The sequence below is a fragment of the Panthera leo genome, chromosome D4, assembly GCF_018350215.1.
Source record: "Panthera leo isolate Ple1 chromosome D4, P.leo_Ple1_pat1.1, whole genome shotgun sequence".
NCBI lineage: Eukaryota > Metazoa > Chordata > Mammalia > Carnivora > Felidae > Panthera > Panthera leo.
Genome location: NC_056691.1, coordinates 93200775 through 93221935, shown reverse-complemented (window position 1 = coordinate 93221935; position 21161 = coordinate 93200775). Strand labels below are relative to the sequence as shown.

General features: G+C 62.0%; 1 protein-coding gene and 1 long non-coding RNA gene across 2 annotated transcripts; one reads left to right on the top strand and one right to left on the bottom strand.

Annotated features, from left to right (window-relative positions):
• Positions 1–697: 697 nt before the first annotated feature.
• LOC122205642 lies at positions 698–20245 on the top strand. Its single transcript, XR_006196175.1, has 2 exons — positions 698–1817; positions 17393–20245. It is a non-coding gene; the product is annotated as an uncharacterized LOC122205642 (long non-coding RNA).
• On the bottom strand, positions 8471–20806 carry LOC122205638 (endoplasmic reticulum mannosyl-oligosaccharide 1,2-alpha-mannosidase-like). Its single transcript, XM_042914221.1, has 13 exons — positions 20567–20806; positions 19956–20064; positions 19149–19264; positions 17463–17617; positions 17060–17172; positions 15572–15757; positions 14727–14875; positions 14199–14387; positions 12114–12304; positions 11118–11238; positions 10150–10347; positions 9842–9973; positions 8471–9210 (listed from the first exon to the last, which is right to left on the bottom strand). Exons 1-13 carry the CDS (start codon positions 20675–20677, stop codon positions 8998–9000), a joined length of 1983 nt encoding a protein of 660 aa, XP_042770155.1. The 5' UTR covers positions 20678–20806; the 3' UTR covers positions 8471–8997.
• Positions 20807–21161: the final 355 nt, after the last annotated feature.

Genomic DNA, 21161 nt, shown 5'->3' with positions numbered 1-21161 from the left:
AGGGCGTGGTGTCGGGGCAGGGGACGTGCACCCAGCCACCTGTCCTCTAGGGGCCACTGCTGAGTCATGGGGAGGTGGGAGAGACCTGCCAGTGTCCCAGCTGCCCCCCCCCCCCCCCCCCCCCCCCCCCCCCCCCCCGCCCAGCCGGGACACACCCAGGCCTCTCCCAGCCTCTGGGCCACTGGGTGATGCCCTGGGCCGCGTTGCGCCCCTAGTGACGGCCCACAACGGAGGGCGGGCTCTTGAGGGCAGGGCTGCGAAGGCCACGTGGGCTGACCCCCGAGGAGAAGTGGGGGAGCCTCGGCAAGATGGGGTGGCGGCAGCAAGGAGGGGGCTCACGCAGAAGGCCAGCGGCTCTGAGGAAGGGGCTTGTCCAAGCGAGAGTGTGAGGCCTTGTGGCAGCAGCAGGGGCCTCGGAGCCCAGGCGGGGGCTCGGACGGTGCAGACACGCAGCTGCCGAGAGCCCAGGTCGGGAGGCGGCGGCCCCAGGCCCCTGCTGGGAGTTGGGACCCTGACCCCAGCCCCTCAGGCTATTCCCTCCACTGGCCCCTCAGGGCCAGGGGCTGCGGCAGGTACCCAGTGCCCAGACACCAGGGGGGGCACCTCTCCCTTGGCATCCGGTCCTGGGCACGCGTGAGGGTCCAGATCAGCAGAGCCACCCCCTGCCCAAGGCCACAAAGGGAAGGTGAGTCACCTGTCCCCGTGCCAAGACTGTCCCTGGCCAGCACGACCCCAGTCTCTGCCCAGGTCCGGCCTGTCTAGCACTGGGACAGGCCAAGGCTGGGGTCCTGCGCTCTGGCTGCAGCCTGAGAACCCGGGGCCCCAAGCCAGGCTGATTGGGGAGCAGCCGGTTAGCTGCCCCACACACTGTCCCAGGACTGTCACTGTGGCAACCAGCATGGTGACAATGACAGTTGATCATGTCATACCACCCCAGGGGTGTGGTCACCCCATGGTCACCGAATGCCACACCACAATCATTGCACAATCCCTGTCCCCATCCCCACATCCCTGTGTCCCTGTCCCCGTGCCCCCATCCCCATGTCCTGTCCTTGTCCCGTGCCCCGCTCCTTGTGGTCCTGCGTTCCCACATCCCCGTGTCCCTCTGTCCCTATACCCCTGTGTCCCCATCCCTGTGTCTCTGTCCCTCTTTCCCTGTGTCCCTCATGTCCCCGTGTCCCTAGCCCTATTTGCCCACCATTGTTTCCCTGTCCCCGTCCCTGTGGCCCCATCCCCTGTCCCCGCCCCTGGGTCCCTGGGACCCCATGTCCCCGTCCCTGTGTCCCCACGTCCCCGTGTCGTGTCCCTACTTGCCCATCATTGTGCCCCTGTCCCCGTCCCTGTGTCCCTATCCCATGTCCCAGTCCCTGTGTCCCTGTGCCATGTCCCTCTCCCTGTGTCCCTGTGCCATGTCCCTCTCCCTGTGTCCCCCTGTCCCCATCCTGTGTCTATGCCCCCAAGCTCCCATGTCCCCGTCTCCCCGTCTCCCTGTTCCTGTGTCCCGGGACCCGCACCCAGGGCTGCCTGTCCTGCGTTGAGTAGAGAGCTGCCCTCGCAGGGTCTCCATGGCCTCTGCAGGGTAGAAGCCAGGACAGGACAGAAGGGCTCACAGCTCCTTCCCCCTGGATGGCAGCCTCGCCCCAGGCAGGCCCTCCTCTCATCCTCTCCTCTCAGCTCGGCTGCCTGACCCTCATACCCCAGCTGCAGACCCAGCATATCCTTCCCTCCAAACCCTCCCGGCAGCACCGGGAAGGCCCAGAAGGTGATTCCGATTCTGTCTGACTGTCCTGCCACACCTGGTGGCCCTGAGCTTGCGGGTACGTCTGGGGGTCCAGAAGCCCTTCTTCCAACTCCCTGGGGAGGGGGGACAGTGACTTTGGGGCCAAAGCTGGGTCTTGATTCCCCCCTCCACAGCCCATAGATCTGGGGAGACAGGCCCTGTCTCCCCCCACCAGCTCTGCCCTTTCGGCCCTCAAAGCTGCAAGCAACAGAGCAGCGGGTGTGGACGACAGGAAACCCCACACGGGTCCCCACAATCTGGGCTCTGATCGAGCTGCACGTGAGGTCGGGGCCACATTTGTGTGCACTCTCAGTTATACACGCTATGTGCTGAGCCCCCTTTCATGTCATGAAAGGTGCTTTTATCTGTTGTTGAGCATTACTTTTTTATTGTTCTGGACATTTAAAAAAACATATTCTAGATATAAATTCCTTATCAGATATGTTGTTTGCAAAGACTTTCTCCCATTCTGTGGGCTTTGGTTCTGTGCACTCCGCATCCTTCGATGCACAGGTTTCGACGAAGTCCTACTTGCCTGGTGCTTGTGCTTCTGGATTGTGGCGTGAGAAGCCCTGTGAGGCCCGCTGGGTGCAGACCTGTCTCCGTATTGCTGTTGCTGCTGTTTCTAGGCGCCGGATGGTTTCGCTCTTTGGGTTGCTGATCGATTTTTAGTTGATGTTTTGTATGTGGCGGGAAGTAAGGTCCAGCTCCATTCTTTGCATGTGGAAATCCAGTTTTCCCATCACCATTTGTTGAGGACAAGGTTCTTTTCCCCACTGAGTAAACCTACATACCCTCGCAGAACATCAGTCGGCCATCCACGTATGTGTTCATTTCTGGGCTCTCCCTTCAGTTACAACCACGTGTCTGTCACTACACCAGCACCACACTGCTCGGAGTACCATGCCTTCGTCGCAAGTTTTTAAATCGGGCAGTCCGTGTCGTCCAACTTTGTTCTTTTTCAAGAATATCTTGCTATTTGCGGCTCCTTGCAATTCCACATTAATTTGAGAATTCATTTTCCATTTTGGCAAAAAAGGCTGTTGGAATTCTAAGACGGACGGTACTGAACCTGTAGATCATTTTTGTCTAGCATTGACGTCTTAAAATTAAGTATTCCTGGGGCGCCTGGGGGGCTCAGTTGGTTAAGTGTCCGACTTCGGCTTAGGTCATGATCTCACGGTTTGTGAGTTCGAGCCCCGCGTTGGGCTGTGCTGACAGCTCAGGGCCCAGAGCCTGCTTCGGATTCTGTGTCTCCCTCTCTCTATGCCCCTCCCCTGCTCATGCTCTGTCTTTCTCTAAAATAAACATTGAAAAAATAAAAAATAAAAAAAGTATTCCTATGCATGAACAAAGGATGTTTCCACTTATGTAGATCTTCTTTATTTTAGCAATGTTTTATACTTTTTGGTGTACATTACATCCTTAAATTTATCCCTATTTATTCTTTTAGATGGTGTTTTTATTTTAAAGTAAGCTCTGTGCCCAACGTGCGGCTGGAACTCACAACCCCAAGATCAAGAGCCAAATGCTCCACAGACTGAGGCAGCCAAGCGTCCCAGCCCTAATGTTATTTTCAATGGAAGTGCTTTCTTAATTTCCTTTCAGATTGTTCACTGCAGGTGCACAGGAACATAACGTTTTGATTGCTGATCTAGCGCCTTGCAACTTTCCTGAATTTATTAGCTCTAGTCATGTTCTTGTGAATTCTTTGGGATTTTCTATACACAGGATCATATCATGTGCAAATAGAGTTTTACTTCTTCAATTCCAGTCCGAATGCCTTTTATTTCTAGTGGCGGTGGAAGCAGATAGTCCTGTCTTATATCCGGTCTTAGAGGAAAAGCTTCGTCTTTCACTGTTGAGTGTGATGTTGGTTGTGCGTTTTTCCATGATTACCCTTTATTGTGTTGAGGAAGTTCCCTCCTACCTACGGTTTCATGAGTGTTTCTACCATAAAAGAGTGTTGGCTTTTGTCACGTGCTCTATGTCAATTGCAGTTATCGTGTATTTTCTCCACTGTGCTCTATCAATGGAGTGTATTATTGTTTCTTTTTCCTCCTGGCGTGTGCCTTCTTTCATTCAGCACGATGTCCTTGAGGTCCATGCAAGTTGTTGCTTGTATCCACAGCTCATTCCTGTGTATTGTGTTGTGTGGATGACTGATCTCCTTATATTGAAACACCTTGATCATGGTGTAGAATCTTTAAACATACTGCCAGATTTGTCAGTATCTTGCTAAGGATTTTTGCATTAATATTCACAAGGAATATTGGCCTGTAGTCTTTTACTGAAATGTCTGTATCTGGTTTTGATATCAAGGTAATTTTGGGTTTACAGAATGATTTAGAAAGTTTTCCCTCCTCTCAATTTTCTGAGACTTTGAGAAGGACTGGGGTTAACTCTTAAAATGTGTGTGTGTGTGTGTGTGTGTGTGTTTTAAGATTTAAGTGATCTCTACACTCAATGTGGGGCTCGAACTCAACCCCAAGATCAAGAGTTGCACGCTCCACAGACTGAGCCAGCAAAGTGCCCCAACTTTGAAAATGTTTGGCTGAATTCCCCAGAAGCCACATGACCCCAGGCTTCTCTTTGTTGGGAGGGTTTTGTTGTTGTTGTCTCTTTGTTTACCATTGGATCCATCTATTTGTTCTAGGTCTGTCGAAAATTTATAGATCATCTTGAGTTTAGATCATTCTTGCATGTCTGGGAACTTGCCATCTTAAAAAGACCGTCAGATTTGATGGTGTGAAATTTTTCTGTAAGACCACTGGTGACGCCCCCACTTCTGTTTCTGGTTCTATCTATTGGACATTCACCTTGTTAGTGTAGCTTGGAGATTCAGTTTTGTTGATGCTTTCGAAGAACCAACTTTTGGTTTTGTGGACCGTCTCTGGTGTTTTTCTATTCTCTATTTTACTTATCTCCATTCTACACATTTCCTTCACACTGCAAGCTTTGGGTTTAGTCTGCTCTTCCTTTCCTAGTTCTTCAAGGTGCATAGTTAGCTACTAACTGGAGATCTTTCTTCCTTTTATATTATTTTTATTTTTAAAAAATTTTTAATGTTTATTTTTTGAGAGAGAGAAACAGAGTGTGAGCGGGGAAGGGGCAGGGAGAGGAGACACAGAATCTGAAGCAGGCTCCAGGCTCTGAGCTGTCACTACAGAGCCCGACGCGGGGCTTGAACCCACAAACCGCAAGACCATGACCTGAGCCGAAATCAGGTGCCCAACCGACTGAGCCCCCCAGGCGCCTCTATATTATTATTTTTAAAGTAGGCTCTACACCCAACATAGGGCTCGAACTCACGGCCCTGATAAGGAGCTGTGTGTTCTACCGACTAAGCCAGCCGGGCGCCTCGTACATTTTTAATTTTTTTTAATGTAGGCATTCAAAGCTATGGATTTTGATCTGAGCACAGCCTTCCGTGCATCCCATAAATTGTGTACTTTGTGCTTTCAATTTCATAGGTCTCAAAAGTGTTTAACTTCCTTTCTGACTTCTCCACTGACCCATTGATTGTGTTTATTTATATTTGGGAGACAGCATGAGCAGGGGAGGGGCGGAGAGAGAGGGAGACACAGAGTCGGAAGCAGGCTCCAGGCTCTGAGCTGTCAGCACAGAGCCCGATGAGGGGATCGAACCCATGAGCAGTGAGATCTTGACCTGAGCTGAAGTCAGACGCTCAACCAACTGAGCCAGCCAGCACCCCCCCTCTTTCAATCATTTAAAATACACTGGGGTGCCCGACTCAGTTGATGGAACGTGCAAGTCTGGATCCTGGGGTTGTGGGTTCGAGCCCCATGTGGGGTATAAAGTTTACATAAAAGTAAAATCTTTAGGGGCACCTGGGGGGCTCAGTCAGTTGAGTGTCTATTTGAGCTCAGGACATGATCTCACGGTTGTGGGATTGAGCCCAGTGTCAGGCTCTACACTGTGCATGCACCCTGCTGAAGATTCTTTCCTTCTCCTTCTGCCCCTCTCCCCAGCTTGTGCTTGCTCTCAAAAAAAAACAAAAAACAAAAAACAAAAAACAAAAAAAATGCATTAATGCTTGTTTTGTGGCCTAATGCAGACAATGGAGAATGCTCCATGTGCCCTTGAGGAGCAGGGACACTCTGTTGTTGGGGGCGCTCTCGTCTGTTGGGTCTGCCTCCTTTGTAGCCCTGTTCGTGTCCTCGGCTTCCTCGCTGGTCTTCCCCTAGCGGGTCTGCGCATCTTGAAGGCGGCTAACGAAGTCTCCACCTGCCACTGGAGACCCGGCTGTTTCATTTGACTCTGCTGTTCGATGCATTTGTACCTGTTCTACCTCCTTTGTAACCCTGTCTTTTCTTCCCCATGGAAAAATCCTGTTTTGACCGAACACAAAGTAAGCTGCATCCACGTTGACCTCTTAAAAGTTTTTTAATTTTTATTTGAAAGACACCGTGTGCAAGCAACGGAGAGGGCAGAGAGGTAGAAAGAGAATCCCAGCAGGCACTATGCTCGGCGTGGGGCCCGATGCAGGACTCCACCCCACGACCCTGGGATCGTGACCTGAGACGAAATCAAGAGTTGGGTGCTCGACCCACTGAGCCACCCAGGCACCCCCCGTGTTTGAATTAAAGCCTATTTCGTCTGGCGTTCGCAAAGCCACCCCAGCTCTCTTGGGGTCACTGTTTCCATGGGGTGTCTCCCCCCATGCTTTTGCCTTCAATCTATTTGTATCTTTGAAAGCATGGTCTCTGCTAGACAGTATGTACTTGGGTCACTGTGTTTTAGTCCATTCTGCCAAGCTCTGGTTTTGATCGAAGAGTTTCATCCATTTTATTTTACGTAATTACCAATAAGACTTCTTTCTACCAGTTTGTGCGTGTTTTCTATACGTTAATCCTTTTTCGTCCCTCATTTCTTCTGAGGACTTTTTTTTTTAAAAACTTTAGTGAACCATTCTCACTCTCTTCTCCTTTCCACCCACGTGTAGCTTTTTGATGATTTCATCGTGGCCATCATGGGTGACATCCCGAATTTCTAACAATCTGGTCCACACATACAGCAACTCTGTTCACTAACATACACGACCTATCTCTGAGGCGGCTCAGACCAGTCTGCTTCTGTAGCTACTCTCAAAACTCACGCTGCACACCGTGGGCCCCAAAACATAAACTTGTAATTATCTCCCACGAACAGCTTTTAAATCCTGGAGAATAAAAACAGGAGTGGCAGCCAAACACGTAACTGATTTGACGCATCCCAGCCGCGTCTTAACAGAGCCCCGGTTCCCATCCGGCAGGAGTTCCGCCCAGAGTCCTTGGAGCATTTCACGCACGTCAGGCCGCCTGGCGACAAGCCATCCGGCTTTCCCCTGGAAATACCTAGAATCCTCCATTTCTGAGTCAGTTTTGCCGTACATGGAACTCCGGGGTGACAACTTCTCTCATCAAAGCGTCATTCCGTTCCCATCTTCTGGCCTTTTTGCTCCCTCACTGGGCGGCTGGCCTTGCCACGGGTCTGCACATCACAGGTCACCGCTCACGGCGGTCAAGACTCTCCCACCACTTATGCCAGGTCGTCTTGTGCTGATTCTACTAGGAAGTGTCTCACCTTCTTGAACTTGTAATTTACATCTTAGAACATCACATTTGGAAAGCGTTCAGCACTGTTTCAAATCCCCTTTTGCCCCTGAGACCCCAACTCTAACAGACTTGTGGGGCCTGCGGAGGGTGGGACCTGTCCCTCGGGCTCTGTCCACGGCTCACGTTCTGTGGTCTCCTCGCTGCTGTGGCTACTGAACTCTGCTGATGAATCTCTCAATCGCTGCACATTTCAATGGAAGATGATTTTTAATAATTATTCCTTCTGGTAATTTCTCTGGTCGTCTCAGTGTGCTCGTAGTATTTCCCCAATGTCCCCTACTTCCATGTGTGTGTTCAAGTTGAGAACGTTTAGTTTTATCAGTCCTTTTCTAATAATTCTCAAGGCTGGACTGTCTCTAGCGACACTTTTTAGCAACTAATTTTGTTCCTTTCATGGAGACACACTTCCTTTTTTCCTCATGGTTCATTGGCTGTTGTCAAAACGGACCGCGACGGTTCTACTGCTGTTTTGTCTCTGGGGAGAACGGGAGGTGGATGTTGCCGCTCTGCCTCGCTACGGAAATCTTTTCTGTACGCTGACCTTCCCAAGGTATCCGATTTTGCATTTTGTGAACTTCTGTCTTTCACGAAATGCACAGAAGCTGATGAAACAACTTGGGTGTGGCGCTCGCTGGCTCTGTTTGCTGTGGGTCTGTGTTCGGGACAGGCCGCGAAGCACACCTTCCGCTCCCACCCCGTGGTGCGTTATCTCGTCCAACGACAGGTAAGGTGCGCATGTGCTAACTTATGTATGGAGGACGGCATGATTATCGGGCTGGAAACCGGACACCCCTGTGCACTGCAGTCAGAAGCGCCCCAAACCAACGATGGCTTTCTCTCAAACTACGCAAAGACGTTTCACAGTAAAGGACCCGCCTACCAACACAGGAAACAATCCACGTTTATGCTGCCTGGAAAGTCCGTTCTGTCGGGTGGTCCAGGAGCAGGATGAACTCGTCCACCCGCCCCTCCCCGCCCCTGCAGGGCCGGGGGAGGATCCCTGAGTCCAACATGTAAACACCACAGCCGGCCAGGTGCCCGGATTCGCAGGAGGTCACAAGTGCCCCCCCCCCCCCCAGGACTCCCGGGTCAGGGCACATTCACAGACTCGGAGAGCCCGGGCTGAACCGCATGTCGGGCTGTCCCTTCAGCTCATCTCAGAACATGTGTGGGTCCAGGAGACCCAGAGCGGCCCCAGGGGACAAGCAGAGACACTGGGGCCACACAGAAGACGTTTGGGGATCAGGAATGTAAGTCATGATTCAAGCAGGAAGGTCCCCAGCAGGTGGGGCCTCGGGGATTCACAGCGCTGACCTCACGACACCATCCGACGTCATGAGAACCACAAGCCAGAAGTGCAAAGCCAGCGGCAAAGCACCGGGCGCCCAGCTGCCCTGACCACCTCTGAGGCCCTGAGATGTCAGGCTCGGTAACCCCCCGGGGAATGTCATCAGCCTGACCCTGGAGCACGGACAGTCGGCCGAGGGGACACGCCGCGGCCAAGGTCAGGAGAGCGAACCTACCCAAGGCCAGGGTTCCGAGGACAGGTACCCACAAACGCAAGACGTGTGAGGCCCCCGGGCAGTGCCCACAGGGGGGTCACCCCACCCTAGGCGGGGCCCAGATGGGCAAGGGGTGAGCCTCAGTGTTGAACACGTAGGCGTCCAGGCTGAGCAGGGCCGGGTCGTCGGAGAAGAGCAGGTACAGGTACTTGAGCGTCTCCCCCAGAAAGAAGCTCTCCATCTTGTCCCGGGGCTGGGGATTGAGGGGATCCTGGACGTTGCTGATGGAAGAATAGCCACCCGAGGGGACCTGCCCGAGAGCGGAGACCGCGGCGTCACCACGGCCCCAGGCCCAGCCAGCTCCCCACGCCGGCCTCAGCCCTCGGGGGCGCCGGCGGCCGCAAGGCCCCCGGCCGGGGCCTCTGCGCCTCACCGCGGCACCCGTGGCCGAGGGCAGGGTCTGAGGCAGACGACCCCAAGGTCCACCGGGGGGACCGGCCCCCCGGAGCTCAGCCGCAGCTCCTCCAGATGGCCCCTCAGAGACGCCAGCCGCCCTCACGTGACCCGACGTGCAGCCCGCGCTCCGGAACCCGGAGGGGGCCTACGCGGGTCGGGTTTTGGCGCTCTCTCTCTGCCGGGGTGGGTGGCAGGCCCCGGACACGGCGTGACCTCCGAGCCACGGCCCAGACCGCGAGACGGGTGTCGGGGCCACGGTCACGGTGCCGTCTGGGGTGGGAAAGGGCCGCCCGGGGCCACACGGAGGATCCAGGAGGAGAGTCGCCCTGTGCACACCGGGCCACAGAGCCTGGTCCCCGAGACCCTGGGGCACATGGCGCCGAACTCCCGAGGCCACGGCGGCGAGCCTGCACCGCCCCCGCCCCCCTCTGGCTGCCCAGGGGAGCCCTGCCCTAGGGGAGCAGGGACTAGGGGCGGGCGCTCACCCGCGTGTACTTGTTGAAGCTCTGCAGGATCTCCCAGCCCCAGTCCTGGTACTTGCGCTCTCCCGTGAGGCGGTGCAGGTAGAACAGACTCTCCACCGTCTCGGGCCGCAGCAAGTTGTGCCTGTCGGCCGGCTGGGCGGGGGAGGGGGGCAGGGAGGGATGGGGGACACAACACGGGCTGAGCTCGGCCGGCTGGGGTGGCGGGTGGGGGGTGGGGGGGTGGGGGGTGGGGGGACCCGGGAGCAGCTAGGCCGGAGCTAGGCCGAGCCCGCAGGGCGCCCCCACGCCCAGACCCCGGCCCGGCTCACCTTGACCTGCACGTCCTTGCGGTCGCTCTGGGGGTACAGGTTGAAGTGCACGATTTCGGGGCTCAGCCCCGTCTCCATCTGGCGGTTCATCTGGTAGCAGGTGTCCATGAGCGCCCGGGCCAGCTCCATGTGGTCGGCGGGCAGGCCGTGGTGGGCGCCCAGAGCCAGCGTCCCTGGCAGGAAGCACACCAGGTGGTCCTGAAACCAGAGCGGTTTCCTCACCACTGTGAGTCGGTGGCCACGTGGGGCAGGGGCGGGGGCCACACCGGGTGCAGGGTCCAGCGCTACCTCAGGCCCCCCGCATCCCCAGGGGTCGACGGGCCTGAGCGGGGACTCCTCAGGGCCCACAAGGGCAGGAACGTGGAAAGCGACGCCACTACGGGCCCGGCCCCTGGAGCTCCACATGGGCAGGGGGGAGGGTGGCGGACGGACACCCGCCTGCCAGGGGAGCGGATGCTGACCCGGGTCTGGCCCTGACCCCACAAACACTGATGGAGTACCAGGGGCAGGGGACAAGTAACTAGACCCAGGGCAGGGGGCAGGGGGCAGGGGGCAGGGAGGAGAGAGGGGAGGGGAGAGGGGAGGGGAGACGGGAGGGGGGAGGGGGGGAGGGGGGAGGGGGGAGGGGAGAGGGGAGGGGAGACGGGAGGGGGGAGGGGGGGAGGGGAGGGGGGAGGGGAGAGGGGAGGGAGGAGGGAGTGGGGTCTTGAGCATGGGGGGGGGGGGGGGGTCTTGGGGGACAGGAGCGGCACCCCGGGGGAGGGGCCGGGGACCCATCACAGACCCCAGCCTCCCCTTGCCGCACACCGCCGCGCAGTCCATCATCGACCTGTGAGGGCTCACGCCCCACGACCAGAATCTGAGCCATCTCTCCAACGTCCAGACTCGCGGAGCCACCGGGGGCCCCGGTGGGTGGGTGCGGCCCCCTACGCCCCCCTACGCCCCACCTGCATCACGACCGTGCTCACCATCTTGGCGCTGAAGCGGCCGTGGGCCAGCTCCCCCACAAAGGTGAGCTTCCTGGGCTCAGACCTGCGCAGCAGGTGCCTTTTGATTCCCTCGACGGCTTCGAGGTAGTCTTCCAGTAACCTGTGAACCGGCAGGCCCCGTGGGCTCAGGCCAGGTGGGTGCGCGGCCCGACCCCCCGCCCGGTTACCCAGGAACGGGCACGTGGCCACGAGCTGCCATCCCCACGCTAGTGGCCAAGAGGCCTGGCCCTGTCTGGGGTGGCACCACGCCAGCCCGGAGATGCAGGCTCGTGGCAGTCAGCGGCCTGGGGCACACACGGGGCTGTGCCCGCCGCTCCCCCGAACAGGGTCGTTCCTCTCAGCCGGCCCCCGTGGACCACCCGGGACCCCACGTGCCCACCAGGGTTCTCTCCACGTCCCCACGTTCAGGCGTGGGGAACTCCGGCTCCCCAGGCGGGATGACCTGATCTCTGCCCGTAGGGGTCGGCCTGGAGCTGCCCCCCCCCCAACCCCCCAGCGGTCCTAGGTCGTGGTCACCCTCCGGCGTGAGACTTCAAGGATTTCCAGTTCCTTCACTAGAGTGACCTGTGTTTTCCCGACCGCACGACGAGGCTCCCCGAGGCACTGCTGTCTGGGAAAGCGCACGTCTGAAGCGTCAAGCAGGCAGCGTGGGGAGGCCCAGGGGCCCCTGGCCACCTTCTGCTGGGGAGCGGACAAGCAGAGCCGCCTCCACAACCCCGAGGACGACAGCTCGGCCGGTGAGCCGGGGGCCCCTCGGCCGGGCCCAGACCCCAGGCCCCGCCTGGCGCAGAGGGGCCGGGGACCTCCGTGACCAGCCAGGCGTCCTCTCTGGCACGAAGGCCGTGCCGGGAAGAGACACGTCCCCCGCGGAGGGGCCGAGTCCGGGTCCGGCACGGCCGCTGCCTCCTGACCGAGAACTCGGGACAAGGGGAGCCTCGGGGACCCCGTCCCCGAGGCAGCAGAAACAGGCCTCACTGCGTCTCCTTCTTTCCGCCCTGGATCCACTGCTTCAACAGGTACTCGTAGTAGCTGTCGGCCCTGGCGCCCAGAGTGAACACTCCCATGTGAGTGAAGAGGCCGCTGTGCGTGTTGATGAACATGGGCACCAGCCCGTCCTTCTTCCCCGACAGGGAGTGCACACGCCTCGTCACCTCCTCCGCGGCCTCCTGGGACACACACACACAAGGGGAGAGCGCGGGTGAGCCAGGGGGACGGGGCTGCTGGACCTCGGGCCAGCCGAGGAAGGCGGGCCTCGTCGGCTCACCCCTCCTCCGTGACAGGCGGGCCCGTTCCCAGCGGAGGACGGAAGAGGACGGAAGAGGCCGGCGTCCCGGCCCACGGCGCTCCCCTGCCCGGCTGCACCGGGCAAGGGCTTCTGAGGGTGGCCCCGGCCACACGGCAACCAGGTCCCCACCCTCACACGCGGCTGCCTCGATGAGCGGGCGGATGCCGAGGGCCCCGAACACGGGGCTGAGCTCCTCCTCCTGGCAGGGGACCGTGTCTGAAGGCCGCAGCCGCGGTCCCCGGGACCTCCTGCCCAGGCGTGGCCGGCTGCTCCCGCTCGCCGGAGGGAAGGCAGGCGCGTCTGCTTCCGAGCCCGCGGTCGCGGCACACCCGCCCGCTGATCCTGCTCATCCTTCGAGACCCAACCAACCTCAGCTCCTCCCAGGCAGCGCCACGCATCTGTGCTCCATGGCCCTGTGCGCGTTTGCTCACGGTGCTCGGGACCCCGCCTGGGGAGTGACTTCCTGGCCTCCACCCGCCACGTACGCCCGCCCCCTTTTACAAAGTGCTCTGAGGCAGGGGCGGCTTCGGTTTCCCTTGGGTCTCCAGCAGCTACAGAGATCCGGCATCGCGACGGCGCCCGGCCGACGTCTCAGAGCAGACAGAGAGACGCCGAGCTTCCGGAGTACGAGCCAACGACAGGAAAGCCGCTAATCCGCCGACAAGCAGACAGGCACCCGGACGCCCACCTCCACCCGGGAGATGAACACGGGGCCCGTGGGCGTTTGGAAAACGCCACACGTCATCAGGACAAAATCCACAGCCCAGAGGAGGCACCCTCGCGTGCCCACCGCGAAGGCTACCGAGAAAGACCGGAGGACAAGCGCGGGCTGCCGCGGAAAAGCCAGAGCCCTGTGTGCGCCTGGAACCTTCTCCCGGGAGCGCCGCTCTTACCACCCCCGCGTGGGAAACAACCCAGATGCTCCTCAACGCACCAGAGCCCGGACAGCACGTGGTCCGACCGCACGATGGCAGACCACCGGGCCACGAAAAGCGATGCTTCGGACACGTGCTACGACACGGGTGCGCCTCTCCCGGACGCTTCCAGCGCGGACGAAAACGTCACGCGTGGCGACAGAACCGGCCACGGACGGCCCACGCCGTACGTAGGACCTCGCTCACGCCGAGCGTTCCACACAGAGAAAGCCACGCACGACGAGTGGATTTGCGGCCACCGAGGCAGGGGGCCCCGGGTGGGAGCGCTAGGGTGCGCTGGCCTACTTCCTGGGGTGAGGACCTGGTTCCGGAATCAGACGGTGGCAGCCGCTGCCCACGTGGGACTGCGGCGCGACGTTCAAGCCAAGAGGCAAAACTTCCTGACGTTCAAATCGCAGCTCAGGTTTTTAAGGCAGAGGAAGGGTGACAAGGCAGAGCGCCAAGTCCAGAGGGTCCGCCGCGTGCTGGAGACTCACCCACGAGGAGAGGGACCACGGCCAATGGGGTCGGGGCGAGGGCCAGGAGCGAGGTCCATAAGGACCGTCAGCGACGGGCTAGCAAGGCCGAGACCCACGACTGTGGGCCCCTGCCTCGCTCCCGGCACGGACCACCCCCGGGGGCCACCACAGCACGCGGCAGGGGGCAGTTGGGACCCCAAGGACACGGGCCCGCGCTCGGACTCAGCCCCCAGTCGACGCGCTTCCCGCCCGCGCAGCTGAGGAAAGGCGAGGGACGAGGGACCGGAAAGCACAAAGGACGGTGGTCCTGCGGCCCGGGGTCAAGTCCACGCACGCCTCCGCTTGGCGAGACGCCCCCGGCCGGCAGGCCGGCCCCCCGTACCTGAAACTTCTTACTCCCCGTGAGGCGGGAGAGCTCTCGGAACTCCAGCTGAATGCTCGTGACCTCGGCCACCGTGCTGTCCGAGGTCCAGCGGGGCGGGTGGGCGGCTCCGGTGCCGATGTTCACGTCCGAGTATGGGATCCTGGAGGGCGTCTGGAACGCAGGCAGCAGCCGATTCCCAAAGTCTTCCTGATGACGCGACACGACGAGGACCGAGGTTTCCCGTCACACGGCAGCCTCGGCTCCGTTCCACGACGCCCACCCTCCCGCCCCACCTCCGCCACCCCCGCCACCCCGCCACCCGTGCTCACCCCCGTGAGTGGACACGGGACCTCACTGGCTTCACGTGGCCTCGGCGCTCAACTGCGGCGAGACCGAGGAGCCCCGAGAGCACTTCCCCACGGGTCGCGACGGTGACAGGGACCTTCCCACGCACGTGCGCGGGAGCGAGACCCGGAACAGACCCCCGCCCCCACCCCCGGGGGCCCCCTCGAGCCGCGGAACCTCCGCCGGCGCCCGGACACTCACGGCCTTCCTCAGGAAGAGGTCGTCCCCGGACAGGTGGTAGGCGCTCAGAAGGCCGCCCAGGATCCGGATCGTGCTCTCGAACAGGTTGACGTCCACGTCTTTCTGAAACCGGAGCTTCTTAGACACCCACTTGCGGGCTTCCTCAAACTCTGCGACAGGAGACGGGGTGGGAGCGGGAATAGGTTACAGGTCCCGGCGCCCCCGTGACCGCTCGCCGGCTCTGGGGCCACGTGCGTCCTCGTGTCTCTCTCTCCCGAGCTCGCTCTCTCTCCCTTCCCACGGCAAGGGGACACACCGCGGAGCCCCCTGCACCCGGAGGACGGGGAGCCAGCGTGCCGTCGTGAGCACCAACGCTGACGGGTAAAGGCCACGGCCCAAAGGGCCACGTGAGTAACTCGGGGGGAGCCTCTGGCCTCTACGGAACACCGGAAACGGACTCCGAGAGACCGATTCGGAAGTACCCAAAGACCCGTAGCCTCAACCACACCCCGTCCACGTGGCCTGAGAAGGGTGTGACGGAGAGACCCGGGACGCCGATGGCCTTATCGGATCACGTGCCGCCTCCCACCAGGGAGCCCCTTTCCGGCTAGCACAGGAGCACGGGCTGGAACTGCCCCTGGGCGCCAGCCCAGGCCTTCGGCCGGGAGCCGAGGGGGCGACTGCCCCGAGCGTCCCCGGGACGCCTGACATCAAGGGACAAAGCGACTGCCTGCCACCCAGGGGAAGGGAGAGCTCCTCAGACGGAAACAGTGGCGTCTACACCCTCCAGGGCACGGCTCGCTCACTCGCGCGCCCAAGCGTTCCACCAGGGGAACCTGGCCGCGTGCTCGGGGACGGGCAGGTACCTTTTTTCAGACCCAAAATCCACATGGTGTCCAGGGCGTCAATCAGCGTAAGTCCCAGGCCAAACCACTCGCTGAAGGACCTGGACACGGGTTTCAGCTCGTCGTGGCCCCAGGCGAACTTGCGGTAGCCGGTCCACGCGTGGCGGAAGGCGTCTATCACGGCCCTCTGACGCTCGTTCGGGGAGGCTGGGAGGAAGACGGCGGGTCGTGGGGACCGGAACCGCCCAGGGTTCAGACACCGCCCCTCTGCAGCCCCAAGCTGCGGGGCGCTCGGGGGGGGGGGTGGGGGGGGGGGGGACACCGTCCGGGGCCGCAGGTCAGCAGCGGACGACCCCGAAGGTCGGGGCGCGGCGCCGCCGGGCTTGGAGCCGCACGGCTGGACGCGGCTGCAAGGTGGCGAGGCCTCCAGGGCCCACACGCGACGGCTCGGCCTCTCATCCGCCTGGCCTGCGCCCGTCCGCCTCCACCAGACGCCCGGCGGGCACGACCCTCTGGAGCTGCGGGGAACACGCGGCGGGCGGAGGTGTGTGAGGCAGCAGACCGGTGCCTGCCGCTCCGCCACGGCAGCCGCGCTGTGCAATGCGGCCGGGCCCCGGTGACCTCCACGAGAGCGCCTCATCTCACAGGTGCCCACGTCGTGCCTCAGCAGCTCCGGGTGTTTTCGGGGAGGGAACAGCGTGTGGCGGACACACCCAAGGCCGCCCTGGGGCCCTTCCAGGGTGGCCTCGACACCGACCGAGAAGGTTTCTCCCCTCCACACGTCGGAGGACCAGGCACGAGTTACAGGGCCACCAGGCGGACAGAAACGTGAGCGTCGACGGCTTCGCGACACGTGTCCTCTCGGTGTGGCCCGAGGCCCAGTCGTGTTGGTATCTGCGGCTTTGACATCGGTCCTCAGAGCCCCGCGACCGCTCTGCCTCCCCCCACACGCCCGGGCCGCCCGTCCCGGCTCTGGGCTCCTTCTTCCTCCTCCCCTCAGTGGCAACAGCGACAGGACTGGAGGGTCACAGCCTGGGCCCCAGGCTCAGCTGACCTGGCGCGAGCCCCCGCTCCGGGAGGCAAGTGGCCGTGGCCGCTGCCGGCCTAACCTCAGGTCTCCCGTCCGTGGAACGGGCCTACGACAGACCGATGACCCCAAAGGCCGCCACGAGAACCGAAGCAGACAGGCCGCACGGAGTGTACAAAGCGCCAGTGCCCCGAGGGCCCTCAACTACAGGTGCCAGAACGCAGGACCCCAGGACCCCACCGAGCCGGGGCCGTGTCCCCACTCTCCCCAGGCCCCGCGCTGGCACGGACGCGGGCAGTTCCCGCACAGGCGGCCTGTGGCTGCCGCGATGGGCCTGGGACCGCGGGCCGCCGTGGAGCCCCGTGTCCTCTCCAAGGCTCTACAGAGAGCTGGGGCCCGCCCGGGTGCCCAGCTGGGTGTCCACGCGCCCTCTCCGTCACCATGTCCGGGTGAGGCCCGACGGGGCGCAGGCGGGGCCTTACCTGGTTGGTTCTGAATCCCGGGGGCCTGTGAGGAAGGCTTGGTGGGGGGGCCCTCTGCCTTTCTCGAAGGGGGTTCGGTGCCCTGCTCCGGCTCGATCACTGCACCCCTCCAGCTTCAGGGAGAGGAGGAAGAGGAGTCAGCCGGCTTGAGGGCAGAGATGCAAACGCCCGCGGTCACAGCCTGGCTGGGCTCGTGGCGGCCCTCCGCTCCATGCGGCACGACGCGGAGAAGGCAGGGCCCCGCCCCCACCGGGGTCCCGCTCTCTCCACTGTCTGCTCTGAGAGGAGAAGCCGCTTCAGACAGCGCGCCCATCCTATCCCTTTGTTTTTCAGGAAACGTCAAACGGACCGGCCTCTGCGTATCTAGCGACCCGTGCTGCCTCGTCTCTGACGCTCCCTGTACCTGACCACCGTTCTCTGGGTGCTCTCTTCCTGACGAGCGTCGCCCACCACCTCGTCCCTCCGCCTCGTGTCATCCTGCCTCCGGTCCTTGGAGTCTTTGTCGGGGGCTCTAATCTGCAGGTTGGGCGGTCCCCGTCGGAAATGCCTCTGAGGCTTCTAGATCAAAACAAGAGCCACTCGTGAAAACAGTTCAACGGCCCAGGAGCTGCCACTCTGTTTCCACCTGGGATGCTCTCCCTATCAGACCCAACCCCACGGACCGCGTGGAATGGCTGGTGGCGCACGGCCCCCGGAGCAGATGCCTTCCCGCTCCCACGGCAACATGCAGATTTGGCCAGAAGATCCTTTCTCACGATCTCCGGGCCCTGACCAACCGGGACGGAGACTGTGCCAGCGGGCTGGCGCAGCCCCGGACAGTGGGTTAGAATCCTGGCCCGGGAGGGTTCCAGGCCGTCACAGACCCTAAAGATAGCAATAAAGGGTCAGAGCCACGTCCCCGGGGACGGAGGCGCAAAGAACGCTGTCCCGGGCCTGTGCCCCAGGACTCCCACCCTTTGTCCTCAGAACCGGGTGGCCGGGGCACCGGGTCCAGGGACGGAGCGCAGGGGCCCAGGCGTAGCCCGTCGTCAGCAGAGGGCAGGAGGAGGCCCCTCCTCCGCAGGACACAGCAAGGAGGCCGACTCAGGGATCGAAAACATCTCTGCCGCTCGGTACCCACAGGACCCGTGAAGAGGTCCTCGTCGTAAAGACACAAGTGCCACGGAGCCGGGACGCCCGTGGCCGAGAGAACGGGATCTGGCCGCACACAAAGCACCGGGGCTGACCCAGGCCTGGGGCACAAGTGCCGGAGTCTGAGCAGCAGAAAAGGTCCCAGCGGCCCCGCCACAAGGGGCCCCGCCCCGCGCCCCAAGGCCCGGACCCGGGGAGCCGTGCACACCGACCCCGGCCGCCACCACAGACGGGAGCGCGGGCCTCCCGAGCAACGGAAACGTGTCTTTCGGCGGGCAGCCGTGCAGGCGGGCTCTGCTCCCATCGCCGTCACGAGAGCCCAGGTGCGCGAGAGCGGCCAAGAGGAGCGAGAGACGTGCGTGTCGGCTCCACGAGGGAGGACGTGAGCTGTTTGACGCACAGCCTCCGAGTAAGACGGGTTGCAGAGAGGCCTCCTGGCCGCTCCCCGTGGGGCCCGACCCCGGCCCCCTTCCCCGCCCACGCCCTCTGAAACTGCAGCTCCCCGAACAAGCCCAGCTCCCCCTGCCCCGGGCAACGTCACTGGACTCAAGCCCTGCTCTCCCGACTCTACCCGGGACCGGCGGCTCTCCAGTCTCACACCGCAGTTCAGCGTCCCGTCCCCAGCCTCATCCCTGGAGGCGACTGCTATTTTCCTCCCGGGATGGACACCACGGGCCACCGGCCTGCTCCCGCCGGCCTGCAGCTCCTCCAGACAAGGGGCGGGTCTGTTTCGCTCACCAGCAGGTGTCCAAGGGGAAGGAAGCAAGGAGAGAATATTCCTCCTCCTTGCCCCAGGCGTCATCCTACTGGCTCAGGATAAGGGGCGCAGGGCGCGCACATCAGACAAACAACAAGGGGAAGAACTGCTCCCCCGTCCGTGTGGAACATCACGCGCGGTTCTGAAACGCCCGTGGGACCGACCCCGGTCGCAACCCCACGTGTAGTTCACTGAACGTACCTGGGGTAAAAGCCCCGGCGAGTTTTCTGGATTAGCATCTGCCTTCCGAGGAGCCGGCAAGACGGGCGGATCTGCCGGTCTCACCTTCCGCTCTTCCGCTGACCTGCCATCCACGGCTAAACGAGAGAACAGATTTTATCCCAAACGTGCCGCACAGCCCCAAGGAGAGCCCGAGCGAGCGCGTGGAGGAGCACGTCTAGGCGGGCACTCCTCACCACGAGAGGACACCGTGAGACCTGGGGAAGGTCCTTTAAACCAACTCAAGAACGGCCAAGGGTAACCAACCCTTCCTCACAGCACTTGGCAGCTTCCGTCCTGCAGCCCAGCCCACACGGACCTCCCCTCAGCGGCTTCCCTTCCAGGAAGCGCGGAAGCCGGCCTAGGTGCAGCTGTCTCCAGCCACCTGCAGCAGCTCCTGAGCTTTCCTCCCCCACAGGGGTTCCCTACGCCCTCACCCAGACTGCCCGGGCCGCTCGGAACACACGGTAACACGTGTGAGGGAGTTCAGGGAGCGTGTCTGGACGGGGCACGCGACCTCAGGACCCGAACGTCTCCCCCGTGAGGCACAGAGAACGGAGAGGCCGGCCCTCACACCGGACACCCAGGAAGCAGTCGGGCAACATCACACGAACTCGAGCCACGTTCTAGCAGGGTGGCTAAAGACACTCTCCGCTCCTTTTCATCTGCGCTTCTCGCCAACTCGCACACGCTGCAGGCGCTTAAGGCGCACGGCCAGACCGCTTCTGCCCAGCCACCCGCAGTCAGTGACGCACACGCACGGGGTTGAGGCACACGCGCAGCCGGTACCTCTCCACTGGTCAGCCACGCTGATGTAGGACAGGAGCCCGCAGAGCACGAGAAACGTGAGGAAGAAAAGGATCACGTTGCGCTGTAATCTCGACAGCTGCTTCCATTTCTACGGGACGGAAAACAACACAGCTGGGACCCGTGCAACCGTTGCAAATTCAGGGAGCACAGTGGGTAACTCCCAAGGTCCGGTTTCTGAACCGGGGGAAGCGCCCCGGCGGCAGAGACTGACGAGCCGCGGGGATGTTCCAGACGGTATAGGGGAACGGAAATAAACAACAGACGCAGAAGCCATACGTGTCCTATCGCAGGGGCAGTGAGGAAAGGCTCGCGCCACGCGCGTGCTCCGTCTCAGGCAGCCGGCGGGACCCCGCATCTGCCCAGATGTGGGGGTGCCGATGCCCTGCAGCCCGAGACCGCGGGGCTCCTGACCCACCGCACCGAGGGGCAGCCTACAGCTTTCCTCCTCCCCGACCCCGCCCCGCCGAGCGCGGGCTGTAAAGACGGCCTGCGGCCGGCGACCACCGCTCCCCGGGCCCGGACGAGCGCCTGAGCTCCAGGCAGGGGGCGGCGGGCGGGCCGCGGGACCCCGGCCCGGCGCCGACCCTCACCCTCCAGCACGAGCGCCGCCGCCAGCTTTTGCTGCCGTCGTAGCTCTGGCCAAGGCTCAGCGTCACCGAGATGAAGTCCCGATGTGGCGCCGGCGGCGGCGGCGGATACATGACAGCGGTGGCGGCGGCCCGGGCGACCCCGCCCACTGGCGGCGTCAGGAGGCCGGGCTCTGAGAGGCGCCGGGGGCTTCGCTGGTCCGACACCCGCGGGCAGCCATCGCAGCGCCGTCCACACCCCGCCCATCGCGCGCGCGGCCAATGCGCCTGCGCCGCGCCCTCCTATTCCCCACCGCGCCTGCGCCCGCCCTCGTGGCCCCCAGCGTGCGTGTTTACGTCCCGCCGCGTCGGCGCACGGCCGCACCTGCGCCGCGACGCGCTTGCCCGCCCGCGCCTGCGCGCAGCCCGCCGGCGCAGAGCCTGGGACTCGGCCGGGCGCCGCGTCCCCGAGACCGGCCGGCTCCGTGGCGTTGGCAGGACGTCCGGCGCCCCGCGCCCCCGCTCCGGGGCTCGACTCCCGGCCCCGGGCGGACTTCCCGGCCCAGAGCTAGTGGGGGCCGCAGCTCAGCGAGAGGACAGCGGGTCCGGTGCGAGCCCG

Bases quoted from the DNA above. Each gene is read 5' to 3' on its own strand.
- LOC122205638 (XM_042914221.1), bottom strand. From the start codon at position 20,677: ATGTATCCGCCGCCGCCGCCGGCGCCACATCGGGACTTCATCTCGGTG. The intron at 17,173-17,462 runs GTACAGGGAGCG...CTCTCCCTGAAG, and splicing joins ACCCAGAGAACGGTGGTCAG to CTGGAGGGGTGCAGTGATCG. The intron at 15,758-17,059 runs GTAAGGCCCCGC...TCTTCCTCCCAG, and splicing joins CGGGATTCAGAACCAACCAG to CCTCCCCGAACGAGCGTCAG.